Raw genomic sequence first — 14,674 nt, forward strand, 5'->3', positions numbered from 1 at the left:
TTACTTGTTTAAAAGAAAAAAAAAGCCAAACTGAATATACCAATTAGTTGGATAAATATTGAATGGAGATCATAGTAGGACTCCATTTGCTAAAAATAAAATAAAAATAAAATATAATAAATAATAAAAAATAAAAATCATGAGTTTAGGATATAGTGAAACATTCTTCTAATACTATTATCCACAAAACATTAAGAAAAAATTGGATTCTAATAATTTATGATCTCATATAATGGATTTTATAATACCATATAAAAGTAATAAACTTTCTAGAATATTCATGAGAAAAATAGAAAAGGGAAACAACAATAGTTTCTTCCATATCTCACTTTCTCTATTAATTTCAGGAAGATTGAATTTTGTACTGCTCATGACTCTTGCCTATCTGCAATGTGCTTCCTCTACTTCCCAAAATATGTAGAAGGGAGTGTGTTGGGTTAAAAGGCAGTAACGTATAGTTCTGATGGCCAGCATTTACAGTCTCTATCATCAGAACCTCTGTCTATCCACAGGACTTCAAGGAATTACGTGGGATACAGAGAAAGGGAAAAAGTTTTCCTTTTCTTTCCTAACCTTGAAAGGAGTAGATGGAAGGTTCAGACTCCAAAGACAGTTACAGCTCTCTATCCAACATTCTTATTATAGTTCAGGAAAAGAATTTTAAAGGCATAATTTGCTCAAAGTAATGCAGTAACTTTAGGATGAGACTAGAAGACAATGACAAAAAAAAATCTCTTATTGGTTTTGATGATGAAGCTCCTTGTTATATTTTATAAGGCAATTTAAAATACTGCATTCAATGTGTCATGAATTATAACATTTACTTCAGTATACAAGTAGCAAGTCATTTTCAATGAATTGCAGTAATATTTGCATAATTATCCCATGCATGAAGCTGAAATAGAAATATTTTCAAATACACAGATGAAATGAATTCAAGTCGTTTTATTCAGAAAAATGAGTAAAGAAAATTGTTGGGTAGATAAATATGTCTTTGTAAATTAGCAGAAAATGAAATACTGGTAATTATGAAAGATTCATTATCCAATAATATTTACTGAGTGCTTACTAAGTGTCAGGACCACATCATTTCTCATGGTAAATTCTGAGCCACCTGCATGTCTCTTATAATCTTAGAATGATGTATAAAATAAAATAGAAGATTATGACAAATGGCTAATAAAATAGCTAAACTGACAAAGTGGTAAAGATTATAGATCATTCTGATCACCTCATATAAGGACAGCCTTGATTACTATTGAAGAGTAAAAATTGGCATTCTAAGTGGGGACAAAGTCATTTTAAAATACAGCAAGCTTTAATCTATTTTAGAAAGTAAATGCTGGGGAGAAAATCAGTAAAAAGAGATTTTGTGCTTAAAAAGTCACTTCTTTTACTCTTCTCCTATCCCCCTACCCCAGTAAATGAAACAAGATGGGATTGGGAGGGAGACAAACCATAAATGACTCTTAATCTCACAAAACAAACTGGGGGTTGCTGGGGGGAGGTGGGATTGGGAGAGGGGGAGCGGGCTATGGACATTGGGGAGGGGAGGCGAACCATAAGAGACTATGGACTCTGAAAAACAACCTGAGGGTTTTGAAGGGTCAGGGGTGGGAGGTTGGGGCAACCTGAGGGTTTTGAAGGGTCAGGGGTGGGAGGTTGGGGGAACAGGTGGTGGGTAATGGGGAGAGCACGTTTTGCATGGAGCACTGGGTGTTGTGCAAAAAGAATGAATACTGTTACACTGAAAAAAATAAATAAAATGAAAATAAAAAAAAAAAAGTCACTTCTGTGGACATCTTGCAACAACACCAGAAAATCTTATGATAATAATGAATTACTCAGATTAATACATTAAAAGCATTTGGGGTAGGACAATATTCAGATTAATATCAGGAATATTATATGTTTGACTAAAACCCAGGTAACCCCTGCAAGATGAAGGACTCATCAAACTGTAACCTGAGCATCCAGTACTTGGTGGAAAGCAATTTCCAATTTGAAGATTGTCTCTGCACTGATAACCTTTATTGTACTATTAACAAATTGCTTGGGGAACCATGCATCAATGAGTCAGGTAACAATAAATTGTTATACAGAATATTTACAGTCATGAAAAAGAAAAGTACAGTTTCAAAATTAACCACATCTATGTAATTTAATTAATTCTCCTTTCTTGATAATTTGATCAATTCTCTGTGTAATTTAAGGTTCAGTGAGCTGTGGATCTCAGTAAGCGCCTAACATATTTTTGAAGTTGCTAACCATAATTGCAAGCTTCATTCAATTATAATTCATTAGGATTATAGATTCTCTTGCTCAATTCATGTATTTGTGGGGTTTGCTATGGCTTTGCACAAGATCTAAATGATAGAAGACAAATAAGATATTAGAGAAAATCCAAAATATAACCATGTATCTAGAATTATACTTGCCTTTCGATAGGATCATTTAATCATTCAATATACATTTATTTACTGCCTGTTCGAAGAGCCAGGCCGACACTGAGGTAGTGGTCATCAAAGTACTCTGCATGGGGGCGCCTGGGTGGCTCAGTGGTTTAAGCCGCTGCCTTCGGCTCAGGTCATGATCTCAGGGTCCTGGGATCGAGTCCCACATCGGGCTCTCTGCTCGGCAGGGAGCCTGCTTCCCTCTCACTCTCTCTGCCTGCCTCTCCGCCTACTTATGATCTCTCTCTGTCAAATAAATAAATAAAATCTTAAAAAAAAAATTAAAAAAAAAAAGTACTCTGCATGTGTTCTTAAGGGTTCATAAAGATTTTCAAAGGGATATGTGGGATAAAATAGTTCTAAAGTGATCAGTGTTTGGATCCTCAATGTCCCTCTGCACTCTCTGAAAAGTGGTCAGCTTGGGAATGCACATGCTGTCGTGGGGTCCTTGCCTCTTCTTTCACAGTCAACTTCTCATTTTATAAGAAATACACCATTTCTTCCAATATCCCATTTACCTCTCATCTATCATGAATGGCCTCATTGTTCCACCTCTCTCTCAAATCATTCATGGTGAGCTCACTGGACAATTTTCTGTTCCATGGTTTTGCTTTTTCCAGAATGTCACATAAATGGAATTATATAACATGTAGCCTTTGAGCCTGATTTTTTTTTTGACATAATGCATTCGAGGTTCACCAACGTTTCTTGTACAAGTTTGTTTTCTTTTATGAGTACTAGTCCATTGTATACCACACGTTGGTTATCCATTCATCATTGAAAGTGATTTGCATTGTTTCCAGATTTTTAGAAATTCATTTACATATTACATACAATTATTACATACAATTACATACAATTATTCATATACAAGATTTTTACAAATAGAAGTTTTTGTTTCTCTTGGTTAAGAAATTGTTGGTTTATATGGTAAAGTGTATGTTTGACTTTATGGAGAGCTTCCATACTATATTCCAAATTTGATGTGAGCATCAATGTATAAAAGTTTCAGTCATTCCACATTCTCAGTGGCACTTGATTTTGTTTTTTACTTGTTTTTGTTTGGGGGCCATTCTAATATGTGTTTAACAGTCTCACATTATAGGTTTAATTTCCACTTAAATAATGTAATGTTGAACATATTTTCATGTGCTTACATGTCATCTCTACACATTATTTAGTAAAACATCTCTTCAAAATTTTGCTCATTTTGATTTTGAGTTTTGGCTTTTTTACTGGGTTTTAAGTGTTGCTTCTCTGTATCAAATAGGATTTATCAGAACACATGTTCTGGAAACAATATTTTCCCCTTTATGTCTTTTTATTTATTTTCTTAGAAATATCTTCCCCAAAAAAGAAGTCTGTTGCTTTTTAAACTTTAATGATAACCAGTTTTTTCTTTTTTTTTTCATGTGCAAGATGCCAACTTTTTTTTCTTGAATAATACCTGTGATGTTGCATCTAAGAAATCTTTATCCAACCCCAAATCATAGAGATATTTCTCATACGGTCTAGAAATTAATGTAGTTTAGGTTTTGAGTTAGTTTTTGATTTTGGTACAAACAGTGGGTCCCTTTTTTTTCTCGTAAGGATAGACAACTGTTCTACCCCATTTGCTAAAGAGACTATGAGTTTCACCTTCAAAACTCCTTTAGGCAGTATATTAGTGGCTCTATTTCTAGAGATTTTATCCTGTTTCAATAATCTGTATTTCTGTACTTTTTTTGCTTATACTCTACAGTCTTACTTATTATAACTTTATGGGGTGTCTTATAATCAAGTAGTATAATTCCTTTAACTTTGCTCTTTTTAAAAATTATTTTGGCTATTTTTTGACTTCCCATATAAATGTTACAATCAGGTTGTCAGTTCTGTAAAAAAAAATTAGCGTTTTGGGGTACTTACATTGAAACTATAGATCAGTTTGGGTAGAACTGACACATGATATGTCTGCCCATTCATTTAAGATCTCTTTGATTTCTTTTATCATATTTTATAGTTTTCAGTGTATAATTCTTACATTGTGTTGATATATGCAAATATGCTTCATTTTTTGATGCAGTTGTAAATAGTAACTTATTTTATATTTAAATTTCCAATTGAGTATAGATAACCTATCAAAATAAAATTGATATATTATCTGGACCTTATATTCTGTAATTTGCTCAGCTCACTGATTAGTTCTTATGTATCTTTTATTTGGTAAAATCTATAGGAGTGTCCGTATAGATCTAAATATTCATATCTGTGAATAGACAGAATTTTATTTCTCCCTTCCCAATCTATACGCCTTTATTTCTTTTCTTTGCTCTATGGTTCTGGGTGGAACCTCCAAGATGATGTTAAATAGGATCCTTGGACGTGGCCATCCTTGTCTTTTTATCTGTCTTCAGAGAAATGCGTTAGGTTTTCACCATAAAGAATGGTTTTTGCAGTAGGTCCTTTGCAGGTTCCCTTTATCAGGCTGAAGAATTCCTTCTTATATCCCCATTTGCTTTGAGATTTTATCATGAATGGATTAACAAATGTTAAATTTTGCAAATACTTTTCCTGCCTCTATTGATATGATCATGTTTTACTTTTCTTTTATATGGTGAATTTTATTGTTGATTTGTGAATGTTTGTTTTCACCCTTTATTCTGAGGCTATATACTACTCAGTGATGATGTATTGTTCATTTTATATATTATTTGATTCAATCTGCTAATATTTTATTAAGGGTTTTTAATCTATGTTCATGAGGGATATTGGAATATTGTTTTCTTGTAGTGTATTTCTCTGATTTTATTGTCTGAATAATGCTGGTTTCTTAATGCCTTGGGAAGTTTTTCTTCCTATTCTTTATTCTAGAATAGGATACAAAGAACTAGTATTATTTCTTCCTTAAATGTTTCATTCAATTCACTAGTGCAGATATCTGGGCTATTCTTCATTGGAAGGTTTTTAAATATTCAATGTGTTTAGTTGTTATAGAACTGTTTTACTTACCTATTCCTTATTGAGAGAGTTTAGTAGTTCGTGTCTTTCAGTGAATGTTCCCGTTTGTTGGATTTATGTTGAATTTTTGTTTTTAGGGTTTCCATTTTATTTATTTATTTTTTACCTTTTTCTATCTCTCTACTAAGTTCTTATTATCCCCAAATTCTCCTTTAAGTGTCTATAGGTCTTACAGTGATGTCTTCTCTTTCCTTCTGACACTGCTGAACTTGTGTATTCCTCTCTCTTTGTCTCTCTCTGTCTCGCAGTTTTGCTCATTATTTTTGGTTACTGTGTTTGATTTGACTTGAAGTTGCTCCTCATTGTCTGGTTTCTTAAGATAAAGGCTTATATCATTGACTTGAGATTTTTGTCTTTCCTCCCATAACCATTTCATTATATAAATCTCCCTCCCAAGTATTGTTTTAGTCATGTCCACAAGTCTTAGTATGTTGTATTTTCATTTTTATTCAGTTCAAAATGTTTTCTCATTTCCCTTGTGACTTCTTCTTTGATTCATGGTTTATTTATAATACTGTTGTTTAATTTCCAAATGTTTGAGGATTTCTAAGATACCTTTGTTATTTACTTTTAGTTCAATTCTTAATTAAAATGGTAAGTGCTGAATATCACCTGTTCAATGTGATACATGCTAGATCACGTACACACACACACACACACACACACTCTCTCTCTCTCTCTCTCTTTCTCTCTCTCTCACAAAGTACTTGAAGTTATAGGGGAGTAAAGAACGGTGACTCAGAAGGTTTCATAGAAGAAATGACAGACTTGGGGTTTTAGGGTGAATTTGGTTCATTAGACAACATGGATGTTCTATACAGAGGAAATAGAATGAAGCAGAGCACATTTGAGGAGAAACAAAGCCTTTGTGAAGCTGGTCTGTAGAACAGAGCAGAATTAGGAAATGATGCTGGAAAGAAACCAGATGTTCTAAGAAGGAGGAAAGCTGAACTTAGGGATCTTTCTAAAGGGATTAGACTTCAAACTGTTACTGCAAGGAACTCTTAATGCATTTTAAACAGAGGAATGCAGAATCAGCTTTTCAAAGGCTATCACTGGCAGGAGTGCAAAGGACAGAACGAAAGGGAGGGAAAGATGCAGGCCAGGGATGTCAATTAAAAGGCCATCAAAATCATTTGGGAGAGAGGTGATGCATGCCTAAACTAACACACTGGTGCTGAGTACTATGAGGAGAAAGCCAAAGTAAGTTATGTTTACAATTTATAATTGATAGGCATTGGAGACAGTTGGATATGAGGAGTATGAAATGTATGAAGCATGTTCTACAAGTTGCTGGCTGGGGACAGGATACCGTGATACACTGAGATAGGGAAGAAGCAGTAAAGTACAGAATTGGGGAGAGGTGATGAGTAATATTTTGGAGACATTGCATCTGTAGAGTGCTTTGGAACATTCCTGTTAGGAATGTTAGCATTTTGTTTTAAGTTTTACATGATACAAATAATTTCAAAAAAGAAATGAAGGAATGTGTGTCATCTAGTTTGCATATGGAAACATGGATCTTGCACTGAAGAGAGTAATTTAAAATAGACACACACACACAAAAAGATAAAATTAAATACACATACAGGTTTAGGATTTATAGGTTTATAAGAAACAGATAAAACCATAAGAAGGAAGATAGGATTGGTCTATAAAGGCTATAAAGTGACAATGTAAAGATTTTGATAATGACATTCATGATCTAGTTGAAGAGAAAAAAGATTTCAAAGACATGGAAAGAAACTATAGAAAGAGTTTTTGAAGTCAATGAAAGGGACACAGAGAAAATAGTCAACAGTTACAAATGCTGAGATGGCATAAAAAATGATAGAGCCCAAAATGAGATTAGTTAGCTAATTAATAGGTCTTTACTAGTTACTAATTGAAGTAGGCTGAAATGAAAACATATTGAAATGCTAAAATATTTATTGAGTTTTGCTTCACAATGACAAGACAACTTAATTTTTATCTCTCTAGCCACTTTTAATCATACCAGGTTTTAAAAAAATATAGTTACCATTCAACAGGTACATACAAACTTAAATCAGTTAAACTGAAATCAGTTCCCCCAGTTCCCCCCCAACACACACAATAGACACTTATTAAAGACAACTATGTGGCAATAGTGATAAGCCAGGAATATAAAAACATTGTAGAAAAGAACACTGACATAGTCTCACAAATGCACTTCATGATGGACAAGACTAGCTATTATGGATACAGGAAGCATTAGCTGATTGCTGTTCATTGAGCTTAGAGTGAGAAAGGAAATGATTAAAATCTTATCATTCATCCTAACTTAACTATGGCACCCTCACAGACTCTTTGATCATCAGTCCAGCAAGCAAGCAAGAGATCTCTCTCTCTCTCTCTGTCTCTCCCCACTCCCCTGTTGTTCCCCTTCCCACTCTTCTTTCTTCTCTCCCCACTTTAGACTCTCAAAACATTCCCCAACATATATAGGCATGTATTTTTTCTATTCTTCATTGATATCTTGTAAACTTCTTGAGCAAATCAGCTTTACCATTTCTTTCTTTTTTCTTAATATGATAAAGGACCCAGTCTAGTACCTGATACCTGATACTTAGTAAATGACCAATGAATATCATGTAAGTACTTTAAATTTGGTAAACATATTTTTGAGACCCTAAATCATGTGTCTGTCTGTACTTATTATTTAGTTAATATGTGTAGACATTTTATAAATGCTGCAAGATAGATATAAAGCTGAATAAAACATGGGACACCTAGGTGGCTCAGTTGGTTAAGCTTCTGACTCTTGATTTCAGCTCAGGCCATGCTTTCAGGATTGTGAGATGAGCCCTGCACACGGGGCTGTGCATTCACCAGAGAACCTGCTTGAAATTCTCTCCTTCCCCCTCTGCCCCTCCCCACCTGCTATCTCTCAATCTCTCTGTCTCAAATAAATAAAATCTTTAAAAAAAGAGGTGACTAAAACAGTCCCAGCTCTTGATAGCTGAAAACATACTAAAGTAAAATTGACATTTAGCCATATTATTTCATTTAGCCCAGCTAATTAAATATATAAATAGTAAGATATTTCGATAGACAATTTGATCAAATGTATAGACAGGTTTATAGATTATTTCAAAATAGATAATTACCAATATAATAGAACTAATTATATGAGGACAGCATTAAATCAGACGTATCTTGTGGATGCAAACATGCTAGCCAAAAAGAATAGAAGAGACGGCCTCTATTCTAGTAAAGGAGCCTGATTTATGTAATTATAACAATCCATCTTGAGCTTTTATTTGAGAAATGTGCAAAATGCTATAGTAGTGTGTGTTTTCAAACACATGCAGTATTACAGAGGCTAGACTTAGACTATGCTTATAAGGATGCCCTAGCAGTTATTAATTAAACATTTTCATATCATAAAATTGATTGTTATCCTTGTCTTATATAAGGATGTCTTGCAGAAACTAAGGTAAAAGAAAACTAATTAGATAAAACAAAGTTAAACTTTATTAATTTTTTAAGATCATATACTCCAGAAAAAAAAAATGACTTTTGGAAGAATGGTAGTGTCAAGGAAATTTTTATTGTGGGTATCTTTTTTGAAGTACCTCAGAAGATAAGATGTTTTAGAAGTAGACAGTATACATCATAAAGCCTATGCTAAGCTGATTTGGAGTCTCATGTTGAAGTTGTTTTTCTCATCTTTTTTTCTATAAAGTTCATAGAATTATGGGTTTGTTGGAACTCCCTCGTAGAACATGTGTTCTTAATGAGGAATAAAACCTCTAAGGGATGAAAATTGGTACATGGGGTTGGGCAAAAAATCTTTTACTCTTTATTATATTTAAAGCAGAGCTATGCATCCAGTTCCCAAACAGATATACAGTATCTCTGTGGAATTAAAATTTTACAAGGAGGTTGGTGACTTAGGAAAATAAAGGTCTAAAAAGGCTTGTTAAGAGGAAAATGATAATATTTTTAAAAGGCGGAGAAACAGGGCACCTGGGTGGCTCAGTGGGTTAAGCCACTGCCTTCGGCTCATGATCTCAGGGTCCTGGGATCGAGTCCCACATCAGGCTCTCTGCTTGGCAGGGAGCCTGCTTCTTTCTCTCTCTCTGCCTGCCTCTCTGCCTACTTGTGATCTCACTATGACAAATAAATAAATAAAATCTTTTTAAAAAAAAGGTGGAGAAACAGTTTGAGTACATTTCTAGTAGAGAAGAGAAATCCATAAAAATTTATACAAGGGAAATAATCTATTATTTTATAAGTATCTTAAGTTACACACAATTTCTACCAGTCATCATCAAAATGTAATGAAACTTTGGACAAAAGTAAATGATAAGAACCAAATGTCATGCAAAGCGATTGAGCATTACTATTATGTGGTTATAGAAACTATCAATAATCAGTGTTTTTCTTTTAATTTTTAGAAATTCAGTATCATTTGTTACAGCCCTCTTAAAAATTTTTTAATGGTTTTTGAAAGACAATAGATAAGCTTAGGGGCACATGGGTGGCTCAGTCAGTTGAGTGCAGGACTCTTGATTTCGGCTCAAGTCATGATCTCAGGGTCCTGGAATTGAGCCTCAGGTAGGACTCTGTGCTTAGTGAGGAGTCTGCTTGAGAATTCTCTCTCGCCCTTTCCCTCTGCTCCTCCCTTCGCTCACTCTGTCTCCATCTCTGTCTCTAAAATAAATACTCTTCCTTAAAAAATGTTTATATACTTTATGTAAAACATTAAAATATCGCAAGTAAATGAACTTATTTTTTTGTCAATTTTTAAAATTTTCATTAAAGAAGAATCAGCTCTGTCTTTACATTTGGCTGGACAGTCAAATACCGCACAGTGGCTGCGTCAGAAAGACACATCAGTAATGGTTGGAAAAGAGAGTGACTGTGTCATAGCAGCACATATTTGCCAAGAATCAGAACATTGCACTCTGTTGTATGAAAATTTTAAGAAAACCTGTGGGAGGAAATCAGAACAATGCAAGACCCTTGACGGAGGCTACCTGTGTGCCACATTAAGAGAAAGCCTGAAAGAAACGATATTGTGGAATTGTCATTGCAATGACTCTTCAAAAGCAGAGTGCACTGAAATTTGGAAAAGTTTGTTTGAAGACATTTGTATACAGGATGCTCAGATGAGTCAAGTTTCAGCTTTCAGTGACAACTATGAAGATGGATTCAAACAGGACGTTTTTTCAGGTTGGTATTCTAAAGAAGAACTTAGGAACATATATTAACTAAAGAACGTTTAACTTCTGATTCCTGCTTTGTCATTTCTGCCTGTTTCTCTTAGAAAGTTAAAAATAAAAAATGAATGCCATGACTTTGTCCAAAATGGATTATTAAGAGGCAAGTGAGGCAAATGCTAAAAGGTTTTAGCATAATGTTAATTGTATTCATTCATTCATTCATTCATTTGAAAAATACTTATGAGACATTTAAATGTGCTAGGTATTATATAGCATGATTAAAAAAAAAAAAACACAATAATAAAACAAACACCTGAACTTCATTCAAGAGGCTTGTTGTTTGTTAGGAGATTTCAAAAATTAAAGAAATAGATAAAATGTGGCTACATGCTCTTATTTATTTATTTAATAGATCTTTCTTTTGAGTCCCTACCATGTCTTAGCCCATGTGCTCAGACCTGGAGGAAAAGCAAACAAAACAAACAACTTGTTGCTCTCTAGGAGTTTACACTCTACGTTGAGGAGCATCTTGAATCATCTTCCCAGGCAACAGACTCTGAGACAGAGGTTTGCACATAAAAGATGTGTTTGAGCTGAGGGTTTAGGACAGAAGCTAGAAGGAACTGAAGAAAACAGAATTAGGTGGAGGGAGAAGCTGAAATACAGAGCAGCTGCCTCAACCAATATAGTTTATTCCACAGGAAGTTTGGACGTGGAATGACCGTTGACGAAAGGGACCTGATCCTTGTACCTCTCCTCTGGGCTAGTACTTATGGATGAGCTGTCCCCTGGGAAAGTCTGTCACCTTGTCTGTGGCAACTTTCTTCAAATGATGGCAATGCCTAGAAAGGAACTGGTGTGTGTCATCACCCAACCAAACTTTCTGCAGTCGAGGAAATGAAAGCCTGGGGTGTGTCTTAGTACTGAGCCACAGAATCCAGTATGGGAACAAAGAGAAAATTAGAAGGATTAATGACATAAGATGGATATATTTTTTAAAGATTTTATTTATTTATTTGAGAGAGAGAACACGAGAAAGGGAGGGTCAGATGAAGAAGCAAACTCCCTGCTGAGCAGAAAGCCTGATGCGGGTCTCCATCCCAGGACTCCAGGATCATGACCTGAGCTGAAGGCAATCACTTAACCAGCTGAGCCACCCATACACCCATAAGATGGATATTTTAAACAACATGAATGCTAACGAGAAAACTGAAGCAGAGGGGGAAAAAGAGGTCTGAGTGGGTGATTTGTAATTTTAAAAGGATAGCCAGGCAGTTGCACTCTTAAGTTGATGTTTGAGCAAAGACTAAAAGAGGTAAGGGAATGAACATTGTGGATATTTGGGAAAAGAGCAGTTAAGACAGGAGAAATAGGGAGTTAAAGGCCTTCAACTGGACATGTGTCTGGAGGTTTGAGGAAGAGCTAAGGGGAGACACATAGGTAGAAGAAAGAATATGGGAGGGGGTGTGGGAGGTGAGATCAGAAATAAAACAGGGACAAGATCAGGTAGGACTTTCTAGGTCGTTGGCTCTTTCCCTCAGGGATACAGAAAATTACTGAAGAATTTTCACTAAGAGATTGTCATGATCTGGTTCCTATTTTTAAAAGGATAATTCTGATTTTTTTTTATTTTTATTTATTTGACAGAGAAAGAGGTCACAAGTAGGCAGAGAGGCAGGCAGAGAGAGAGGAGGAAGCAGGCTCCCCACAGAGCAGAGAGCCTGATGCGGGGCTCGATCCCAGGACCCTGAGATCACGACCTGAGCCGAAGGCAGCGGCTTAATCCACTGAGCCACCCAGGCGCCCCTTCTGATTTTTTAAAATTGATCATTGACTGGAAGACAAGCAAAGGCTCAAGTAGGAAGACCAGTTAGGAAGCATTTATAATGACAGAGAAAAATTGATAGATGATGGACCACTGTGAGAAGTTGTCAGTTCTGGATATATTTTGCTAGTAGTAAACCATATGAGGATGCAAGGGAGGAAAAAAAAGGGAAATGGAGGCTAAGTCCAAGGTTTTTGTCCTGAGTTCCTAGAAGGATGTGGCTGCCATTATTTTCATTAACTACTACAAGAACAACCACAGGAGGAAGAAGCTTCAGTAAGGGAAGTCAGTTCCTGGAAGTCAGTCAGTCAGAGGTCAGTTTGGGACATGTTAAGTCTAAAATGATTATTAGATACCCAAGTAAATAAATCAAATTTAGCAGCCTCACATATGGAATTGTTGTCTAAATTCTGTGTATGACACTCACTGTCATGACATGTCACATGTCACTGTGTATGGTCATTCACTTATAGATGATAAATAAGCCCATGGCCTAGATGAGGTCAATAGAGAAATGCATGCTATCTTGGGCCAATGTGGTAGCAAAGTGAGAAAATATCAGAATCTGGACCCATTTGGGAGTAAAAAAGAATTTTCTTGTGCTTGTACCTTCTTTTTATGGGCAGCAGATGGTCAGGCAGGGAGGCTGGGCAGGCAGCTCAAGGAGGGACAAATTGATCATGAAGTCATAACAGAAGCCACTATCCTAATAGCCAATGGCAACAATTCAATTTTATTTTAAGATGCAAATCTGATCATACTATTCCCCTATCACTTTATGCACATGTCTATTCACACTCATTATATTTTGTTTGGATTTTTTTTTAATTAGATCTCTATATTCTGTGCCAGGCTGTGGATGCTCCAGGACAGGGACTACATATCTGTGTCTTCAGTCTGACACTGGGTACATAGTAGGGACTCAGCCAGTGCTTCTTGAATGAAAGATTTGGAAGTAGCTGACCGCAGAGTTCCCTTCCATCAACACAATTCTCTAGTTTTGTGATTGTAATTCCTAGAAATTCTAAGAGACTAAGATAATCAGAGGTCAAATCAACCTTAAATTGTATTTCAATTTAATGAAGACCCTACTGGGAAGGATTTTTTTTTTCATTCAGACAATATTGCTTCTGTAATTTCTCCCCAGATTCTTTGTTTACTTCAGTACACATGGTCTGATTGTTAGCATTTGTTTAAATCTTCAAGTAACTAAATCCTCAGAGCAGGACTGTTTAACTCATTTGATATTTGGGGGTGTGTGGGGGAGTGTTTTTCTTTAACTAATTTTGTGTATCAAGGGTTAAATAAGTGTTACATGAGCTCAAATGGATTATTTCCTGATTATTCATTTAAAAATGTAACCCACAGGGGCACCTGGGTGGCTCAGTGGGTTAAAGCCTCTGCCTTCGGCTCGGGTCGTGATCCCAGGGTCCTGGAATCGAGCCCCACATCAGGCTCTCTGTTCAGCAGGGAGCCTGTTTCCTCCTCTCTCTCTGCCAGACTCTCTGCCTACTTATGATCTCTGTCTGTCAAATAAATAAATAAAATCTTTAAAATAAAAATGTAACCCACATTCTTCTATTAAATTTTAAAATTGTTCACTAATGAATTAGTCTCTTTGTTTTCTTTCTAGGTAACATGGAAGAGGATAATCAATCCAAGTGGAATCTAACTACTCTTCCCTATCAGGGTAATATTTATACATTGTATTTTTTATCTAGATTGTAAATACTAGACAGTATAATTTAAAATATAGTTACTAGCTTTCTTAAAGCTATGCCAATATGAAATGAATTCTGTGACTTTTTACTAGTCTAATATTGCAACAAAATTACCATATTTCTTCCATTCATGTATCTAAGCAACTGTTTCGCCCATCCATCCTCTCTTTACAATTATGCTGAGGAATACATTATAATTAAAACCAAAGACTAGGGGTGCCTGGATGGCTCAGGGGGTTAAAGCTTCTGCCTTTGGCTCAGGTCATGATCTCAGGGTCCTGGGATCAAGCCCCACATCGGGCTCTCTGCTCAGCAGGGAGCCTGCTTCCTCCTCCTCTCTCTCTGCCTACTTGAGATCTCTGCCTATCAAATAAATAAATAAAATCTTAAAGACTAAATCTTGGTTAAATTTCACAGGTATTTTGATCACATAAGTTAATTGTTTGAGGCTGTTTTTGTGTATATGTGTTTGGGGAGGCACTCACATGT

General features: G+C 35.5%; 1 protein-coding gene across 1 annotated transcript in view; it reads left to right on the forward strand.

Annotated features, from left to right (window-relative positions):
- GFRAL (GDNF family receptor alpha like) overlaps positions 1-14,674 on the forward strand; it is a 58,759-nt gene that overhangs the window by 4,874 nt on the left and 39,211 nt on the right. The window contains 2 exon segments of the mRNA XM_046004081.1: positions 1,900-2,080; positions 14,098-14,154. Of these exon segments, the coding sequence (XP_045860037.1) occupies positions 1,900-2,080; positions 14,098-14,154 (238 nt within the window).

This window comes from Meles meles, chromosome 5 (assembly GCF_922984935.1).
Source record: "Meles meles chromosome 5, mMelMel3.1 paternal haplotype, whole genome shotgun sequence".
NCBI lineage: Eukaryota > Metazoa > Chordata > Mammalia > Carnivora > Mustelidae > Meles > Meles meles.